Source organism: Saccoglossus kowalevskii, chromosome 12 (assembly GCF_978046115.1).
Source record: "Saccoglossus kowalevskii chromosome 12, keSacKowa6.1, whole genome shotgun sequence".
NCBI classification, from domain to species: Eukaryota; Metazoa; Hemichordata; class Enteropneusta; family Harrimaniidae; genus Saccoglossus; species Saccoglossus kowalevskii.
The window spans coordinates 33,583,382-33,594,728 of NC_140652.1; the positions used below are offsets into that span (position 1 = coordinate 33,583,382).

General features: G+C 36.2%; 1 protein-coding gene across 1 annotated transcript in view; it reads right to left on the reverse strand.

The window, feature by feature from the left end:
* Positions 1–1,215, reverse strand: part of LOC146735749 (NXPE family member 3-like) — a 72,709-nt gene extending 71,494 nt beyond the window's left edge. The window contains exons 1-3 of the mRNA XM_085506052.1: positions 1,118–1,215; positions 940–999; positions 774–807 (exon numbers count right to left, since the gene is read on the reverse strand). Coding sequence (XP_085362178.1) covers positions 774–807; positions 940–999; positions 1,118–1,215 — 192 coding nt within the window. The remainder of the gene's footprint in view (positions 1–773; positions 808–939; positions 1,000–1,117) is intronic.
* Between the last annotated feature and the right edge of the window lie 10,132 nt (positions 1,216–11,347).

An 11,347-nucleotide genomic window follows, 5' to 3' on the forward strand; every position in this document is an offset into this window, starting at 1 on the left:
CTATAACAATACCACAATCTACATCATTACACCTATGGCGATACCACAATCTACATCATTACACCTACAGTGATACCACAATCTACATCATTACTCCTACTACGATACCACAATCTACATCATTACACCTATAGCAATACCACAATCTACATCATTACACCTACAGCGATACCACAATTTACATCATTACACCTATAGCAATACCACAATCTACATCATTACACCTACAGCGATACCACAATCTACATCATTACACCTACAGTGATACCACATTCTACATCATTACACCTACAGCGATACCACAGGCTACAGTCTACATAATTACACCTATATCGATACCACCACCTACATCATTACACCTACAGTGATACCACAATCTACATCATTACTCCTACTACGATACCACAATCTACATCATTACACCTATAGCGATACCATAATCTCCATTATTACACCTACAGTGATACCACAATATACATCATTTCACCTGTAGCGATACCATAATCTACAACAGTACACATACAGTGATACCACAATCTACATCATTACACCTACATCGATACCACAATCTACATCATTACACCTATAGCAATACCTCAATCTACATCATTACACATACAGCGATACCACAATCTACATCATTACACCTACTATGATACCACAATCTACATTATTACACCAACAGCGATACCACAATCTACATCATTACACATACAGCGATACCACAGTCTTCATCATTACACCTACAGCGATACCACAATCTTCATCATTACCCCTACAGCGATACCACCATCTACATCATTACACCTACAGTGATACCACAATCTACATCATTACACCTACAGCGATACTACAATCTACACCATTAAACCTACTATGATACCACAATCTACATCATTACACCAACAGCGATACCACAGTCTACATCATTACACTTACAGCGATACCACAATCTTCATCATCACCCCTATAGCTATACCACAATCTACATCCTTACACCTATAAAGATAACATAATCTACATCCTTTCATCTGTAACTATGCCAAAATCTACATCTCCACGCCTACTGCAATACCACAATCTACATCATTGTACATACAGCGATACCACAATCTACCTCATTACATCTACAGCGACACCACAATCTACATCATTACACTTATTACGATACCACAATCTATATCCTTTCACCAATAGCAATAGCACAATCTCCATTATTACACCTACAGTGATACCACAATCTACATCATTACACCTATAGCGATACCATTATCTCCATTATTACACCTACAGTGATAACACAATATACATCATTTCACCTATAGCGATACCACAATCTACAACATTACACATACAGTGATACCACAATTTACATCATTACACCTTCATCGATACCACAATCTTCATCATTACACCTACAGTGATATCACAATCTACATCATTACACCTATAGCAATACCACAACTTACATCATTGCACCTACAGCGATACCACCATCTACATCATTACACCTACAGTGATACCACAATCTACATCATTACACCTACAGCGATACCACAATCTACACCATTAAACCTACTATGATACCACAATCTACATCATTACACCTACAGCGATACCACAATCTTCATCATTACACCTATAGCAATACCACAATCTACATCCTTACACCTATAGAGATAACATAATCTACATCCTTTCATCTGTAGCTATGCCACAATCTACATCTCCATACCTACTGCAATGCCACAATCTACATCATTGTACATACAGCAATACCACAATCTACATCATTACACCTACAGCAATACCACAATCTGCATAATTACACATATAGCAATACCACAATGTACATCATTAAACCTATAGAGATATCACAATGTACATTCTTATATCGATAGCGATATCACAATGTACATCATTACACCTATAGCGATACCCCAATCTACATCATTACACCTATAGCGATACCACAATCTACATCATTACACATATAGCGATACCACAATCTACATAATTACACCTATATCGATACCACCATCAACATCATTACACCTACAGTGATACCACAATCTACATCATTACTCCTACTACGATACCAAAATCTACATCATTACACCTATAGCGATACCATAATCTCCATTATTACACCTACAGTGATACCACAATATACATCATTTCACCTGTAGCGATACCACAATCTACAACAGTACACATACAGTGATACCACAATCTACATCATTACACCTACATCGATACCACAATCTACATCATTACACCTATAGCAATACCTCAATCTACATCATTACACATACAGCGATACCACAATCTACATCATTACACCTACTATGATACCACAATCTACATCATTACACCAACAGCGATACCACAATCTACATCATTACACAGACAGCGATACCACAGTCTTCATCATTACACCTACAGCGATACCACAATCTTCATCATTACCCCTACAGCGATACCACCATCTACATCATTACACCTACAGTGATACCACAATCTACATCATTACACCTACAGCGATACTACAATCTACACCATTAAACCTACTATGTTACCACAATCTACACCATTACACCAACAGCGATACCACAGTCTACATCATTACACTTACAGCGATACCACAATCTTCATCATTACCCCTATAGCAATACCACAATCTACATCCTTACACCTATAAAGATAACATAATCTACATCCTTTCATCTGTAGCTATGCCAAAATCTACATCTCCACGCCTACTGCAATACCACAATCTACATCATTGTACATACAGCGATACCACAATCTACGTCATTACATCTACAGCGATACCACAATCTACATCATTACACTTATTACGATACCACAATCTATATCCTTTCACCAATAGCAATAGCACAATCTCCATTATTACACCTACAGTGATACCACAATCTACATCATTACACCTATAGCGATACCATTATCTCCATTATTACACCTACAGTGATAACACAATATACATCATTTCACCTATAGCGATACCACAATCTACAACATTACACATACAGCGATACCACAATCTTCATCATTACACCTATAGCAATACCACAATCTACATCCTTACGCCTATAGAGATAACATAATCTACATCCTTTCATCTGTAGCTATGCCACAATCTACATCTCCATACCTACTGCAATGCCACAATCTACATCATTGTACATACAGCAATACCACAATCTACATCATTACACCTACAGCAATACCACAATCTGCATAATTACACATATAGCAATACCACAATGTACATCATTAAACCTATAGAGATATCACAATGTACATTCTAATATCGATAGCGATATCACAATGTACATCATTACACCTATAGCGATACCCCAATCTACATCATTACACCTATAGCGATACCACAATCTACATCATTACACATATAGCGATACCACAATCTACATAATTACACCTATATCGATACCACCATCAACATCATTACACCTACAGTGATACCACAATCTACATCATTACTCCTACTACGATAGCACAATCTACATCATAACCCCTATAGCGATACCATAATCTCCATTATTACACATACAGTGATACCACAATATACATCATTTCACCTGGAGCGATACCACAATCTACAACAGTACACATACAGTGATACCACAATCTACATCATTACACCTACATCGATACCATATTCTACATCATTACACCTATAGCAATACCTCAATCTACATCATTACACATACAGCGATACCACAATCTACATCATTACACCTACTATGATACCACAATCTACATCATTACACCAACAGCGATACCACAATCTACATCATTACACCTACAGCGATACCACAGTCTACATCATTACACCTACAGCGATACCACAATCTTCATCATTACCCCTATAGCAATACCACAATCTACATCATTACACCTATAGCGATACCACAATCTGCATAATTACACCTATAGCGATACCACAATCTACATAATTACACCTATAGCAATACCACAATCTACATCACTACACCTATAGCAATACCGCAATCTACATCATTACACCTATAGCAATACCACAATCTACATCATTACACCTATAGCAATACCACAATCTACATAATTACACCTATAGCAATACCACAATCTACATCATTACACCTATAGCAATACCACAATCTACATCATTACACCTATAGCAATACCACAATCTACATAATTACACCTATAGCAATACCAAAATCTACATCATTACACCTATAGCGATATCACAATCTGTATCATTACACCTATAGCAATACCACAATCTACATCACTACACCTATAGCAATACCACAGTCTACATCATTACACCTACAGCGATACCACAATCTTCATCATTACCCCTATAGCAATACCACAATCTACATCATTACACCTATAGCGATACCACAATCTGCATAATTACACCTATAGCGATACCACAATCTACATAATTACACCTATAGCAATACCACAATCTACATCACTACACCTATAGCAATACCGCAATCTACATCATTACACCTATAGCAATACCACAATCTACATCATTACACCTATAGCAATACCACAATCTACATAATTACACCTATAGCAATACCACAATCTACATCATTACACCTATAGCAATACCACAATCTACATCATTACACCTATAGCAATACCACAATCTACATAATTACACCTATAGCAATACCAAAATCTACATCATTACACCTATAGCGATATCACAATCTGTATCATTACACCTATAGCAATACCACAATCTACATCACTACACCTATAGCAATACCACACTCTGTATCATTACACCTATAGCAATACCACAATCAGTAACATTACACTTATAGCGATACCACATTCTACATCCTTACACCTATAGCGATATCACAATCTACATTATTACACCTATAGCGATATCACAATCTACATAATAACACCTATAGCAATACCACAATCTGCATAATTACACCTATAGCAATACCACAATCTACATCACTACACCTATAGCAATACCACAGTCTACATCATTACACCTACAGCGTTACCATAATCTGCATCCTTACACCTATAGCAATACCACAATCTACATCATTACACCTATAGCGATACCACAATCTGCATAATTACACCTATAGCAATACCACAATCTACATCATTACACCTATAGCGATACCACAATCTGCATCATTACACCTATAGCGATACCATTATCTCCATTATTACACCTACAGTGATACCACAATATACATCATTTCACCTATAGCGATACCACAATCTACAACATTACACATACAGTGATACCACAATCTACATCATTACACCTACATCGATACCACAATCTTCATCATTACACCTACAGTGATATCACAATCTACATCATTACACCTATAGCATTACCACAACCTACATCATTGCACCTACAGCGATACCACCATCTACATCATTACACCTACAGTGATACCACAATCTACATCATTACACCTACAGCGATACCACAATCTACATCATTAAACCTACTATGATACCACAATCTACATCATTACACCAACAGCGATACCACAATCTACATCATTACACCTATAGCGATACCACAGTCTACATCATTACACCTACAGCGATACCACAATCTTCATCATTACCCATATAGCAATACCACAATCTACATCCTTACACCTATAGAGATAACATAATCTACATCCTTTCATCTGTAGCTATGCCACAATCTACATCTCCATACCTACTGCAATACCACAATCTACATCATTGTACATACAGCGATACCACAATCTACATCATTACATCTACAGCGATACCACAAACTACATCATTACACTTATTGCGATACCACAATCTATATCCTTTCACCAATAGCGATAGCACAATCTACATCATTACACCTATAGCAATACCACAATCTACATCCATTCACCTATCGCGATAACGCGATCTACATCATTACACCTATAGCAATACCACAATGTACATCAATAAACCTATAGAGATATCACAATGTACATCATTACACCTATAGCGATACCCCAATCTACATCATTACACCTATAGCGATACCACAATCTACATCATTACACATATAGCGATGCCACAATCTACATCATTACACCTATAGCGATACCACAATCTTCATCATTACACCTATAGCAATACCACAATCTACATCCATTCACCTATAGCGTTAACGTGATCTACATCATTACACCTATAGCGATGCCACAATCTACATCCATTCACCTATAGCGATAACGCGATCTACATCATTACACCTATAACAATACCACAATCTCCAATATTACACCTATAGCAATACCACAATCTACATCATTACATCTATAGCAATACCACAATCTACATCATTACACCTATAGCAATACCACAATCTACATCATTACACCTATAGCAATACCACAATCCACATCATTACACCTATAGCAATACCACAATCTCCATCATTACACCTATAGCGATACCAAAATCTACATCATTGAACCTATTGCGATACCACTCTACATCATTGCACCTATAGCAATACCACAGTCTACATCATTACACCTATAGCAATACCACAATCTGCATAATTACACCTATAGCGATACCACAATCTGCATAATTACACTGATAGCGATACCACAATCTACATCATTACACATATAGCAATACGACAATCTACATCATTACACATTTAGCAATACCACAATCTACATAATTACACCTATAGCAATACCACAATCTACATCATTACACCTATAGCAATACCACAATCTGCATAATTACACCTATAGCGATACCACAATCTACATAATTACACCTATAGCAATACCACAATCTACATCATTACACCCATAGCAATACCACAATCTACATCATTACACCTATAGCAATACCAAAATCTACATCATTACACCTATAGCAATACCACAATCTACATAATTACACCTATAGCAATACCACAATCTACATCATTACACCTATAGCAATACCACAATCTACATCATTACACCTATAGCAATACCACAATCTACATAATTACACCTATAGCAATACCACAATCTACATCATTACACCTATAGCGATATCACAATCTACATCCTTACACCTATAGCAATACCACAATCTGTATCATTACACCTATAGCAATACCACAATCTGTATCATTACATCTATAGCAATACCACAATCTGTATTATTACACCTATAGCGATATCACAATCTACATTATTACACCTATAACGATAGCACAATCTACATCCTTACACCTATAGCGATATCACAATCTACATCCTTACACCTATAGCGATATCACAATCTACATAATTACACCTATAGCGATATCACAATCTACATAATTACACCTACAGCGATATCACATTCTACATCCTTACACCTATAGCGATATCACAATCTACATTATTGCACCTATAACGATAGCACAATCTACATCCTTACACCTATAGCGATATGACATTCTACATCCTTACACCTATAGCGATATCACAATCTACATTATTACACCTATAACGATAGCACAATCTACATCATTACACCTATAGCGATACCACAATCTGCATAATTACACCTATAGCAATACCACAATCTACATCATTACACCTATAGCAACACCGCAGTCTACATCATTACACCTACAACGATAGCACAATCTACATCCTTACACCTATAGCGATATCACAATCTACATCCTTACACCTATAGCGATATCACAATCTACATAATTACACCTATAGCGATATCACAATCTACATAATTACACCTACAGCGATATCACATTCTACATCCTTACACCTATAGCGATATCACAATCTACATTATTGCACCTATAACGATAGCACAATCTACATCCTTACACCTATAGCGATATGACATTCTACATCCTTACACCTATAGCGATATCACAATCTACATTATTACACCTATAACGATAGCACAATCTACATCATTACACCTATAGCGATACCACAATCTGCATAATTACACCTATAGCAATACCACAATCTACATCATTACACCTATAGCAACACCGCAGTCTACATCATTACACCTACAACGTTACCATAATCTGCATCCTTACACCTATAGCCATACCACAATCTACATCCATTCACCTATAGCGATAACGTGATCTACATCATTACACATATAGCGATACCACAATCTACATCCATTCACCTATAGCGATAACGCGATCTACATCATTACACCTATAGCAATACCACAATCTCCATCATTACACCTATAGCAATACCACAATATACATAATTGCACCTATAGCAATACTACAATCTACATCATTACACCTATAGCGATATCACAATCTACATACTTACACCTATAGCAATACCACAATCTGTATCATTACACCTATTGCAATACTACAATCTGTATCATTACACCTATAGCAATACCACAATCTGTATCGTTACACCTATAGCGATATCACAATCTACATTATTACACCTATAACGATACACAATCTACATCCTTACACCTATAGCGATATCACAATCTACATAATTACACCTATAGCAATACCACAATCTACATAATTACACCTATAGCAATACCACAATCTACATCATTACACCTATAGCGATACCACAATCTACATCATTACACCTATAGCGATACCACAATCTGCATAATTACACCTATAGCAATACCACAATCTACATAATTACACCTATAGCAATACCACAATCTTCATCATTACACCTATAGCGATACCGCAATCTGAATCCATTCACATATAGCGATACCACAATCTACATCCATTCACCTATAGCGATACCACAATCTACATCCATTCACCTATAGCGATACCACAATCTACATCCATTCACCTATAGCGATACCACAATATACATCCATTCACCTATAGCGATACCACAATCTACATCATTAAACCTATAGCAATACCACAATCTACATCATTACACCTATAGCGATACCACAATCTACATCATTACACCTATAGCGATACCGCAATCTGAATCCATTCACATATAGCGATACCACAATCTATATCCATTCACCTATAGCGATACCACAATCTACATTCATTCACCTATAGCGATACCACAATATACATCCATTCACCTATAGCGATACCACAATATACATCATTACTCCTATAGCAATACCACGATCTACATAATTACACCTATAGCAATACCACAATCTACATCATTACACCTATAGCAATACCACAATCTACATCATTACACCTATAGCAATACCACAATCTACATAATTGCACCTATAGCAATACTACAATCTACATCATTACACCTATAGCAATACCACAATCTGTATCATTACACCTATTGCAATACCACAATCTGTATCATTACACCTATAGCAATACCACAATCTACATCATTACACCTATAGCAATACCACAATCTAAATAATTACACCTATAGCAATACCACAATCTACATCATTACACCTATAGCAATACCACAATCTACATCATTACACCTATAGCAATACCACAATATACATAATTGCACCTATAGCAATACTACAATCTACATCATTACACCTATAGCGATATCACAATCTACATCCTTACACCTATAGCAATACCACAATCTGTATCATTACACCTATTGCAATACCACAATCTGTATCATTACACCTATAGCAATACAACAATCTGTATCGTTACACCTATAGCGATATCACAATCTACATTATTACACCTATAACGATAGCACAATCTACATCCTTACACCTATAGCGATATCACAATCTACATAATTACACCTATAGCAATACCACAATCTACATAATTACACCTATAGCAATACCACAATCTACATCATTACACCTATAGCGATACCACAATCTGCATAATTACACCTATAGCAATACCACAATCTACATAATTACACCTATAGCAATACCACAATCTTCATCATTACACCTATAGCGATACCGCAATCTGAATCCATTCACATATAGCGATACCACAATCTACATCCATTCACCTATAGCGATACCACAATCTACATCCATTCACCTATAGCGATACCACAATCTACATCCATTCACCTATAGCGATACCACAATATACATCCATTCACCTATAGCGATACCACAATCTACATCATTAAACCTATAGCAATACCACAATCTACATCATTACACCTATAGCGATACCACAATCTACATCATTACACCTATAGCGATACCGCAATCTGAATCCATTCACATATAGCGATACCACAATCTATATCCATTCACCTATAGCGATACCACAATCTACATTCATTCACCTATAGCGATACCACAATATACATCCATTCACCTATAGCGATACCACAATATACAACCATTCACCTATAGCGATACCACAATCTACATCATTACTCCTATAGCAATACCACGATCTACATAATTACACCTATAGCAATACCACAATCTACATCATTACACCTATAGCAATACCACAATCTACATCATTACACCTATAGCAATACCACAATCTACATAATTGCACCTATAGCAATACTACAATCTACATCATTACACCTATAGCGATATCACAATCTACATCCTTACACCTATAGCAATACCACAATCTGTATCATTACACCTATTGCAATACCACAATCTGTATCATTACACCTATAGCAATACCACAATCTACATCATTACACCTATAGCAATACCACAATCTAAATAATTACACCTATAGCAATACCACAATCTACATCATTACACCTATAGCAATACCACAATCTACATCATTACACCTATAGCAATACCACAATATACATAATTGCACCTATAGCAATACTACAATCTACATCATTACACCTATAGCGATATCACAATCTACATCCTTACACCTATAGCAATACCACAATCTGTATCATTACACCTATTGCAATACCACAATCTGTATCATTACACCTATAGCAATACAACAATCTGTATCGTTACACCTATAGCGATATCACAATCTACATTATTACACCTATAACGATAGCACAATCTACATCCTTACACCTATAGCGATATCACAATCTACATAATTACACCTATAGCAATACCACAATCTACATAATTACACCTATAGCAATACCACAATCTACATCATTGCACCTATAGCGATACCACAATCTGCATAATTACACCTATAGCAATACCACAATCTACATCATTACACCTATAGCAATACCACAGTCTACATCATTACACCTACAGCGTTACCATAATCTGCATCCTTACACCTATAGCAATACCACAATCTACATCATTACACCTATAGCGATACCAC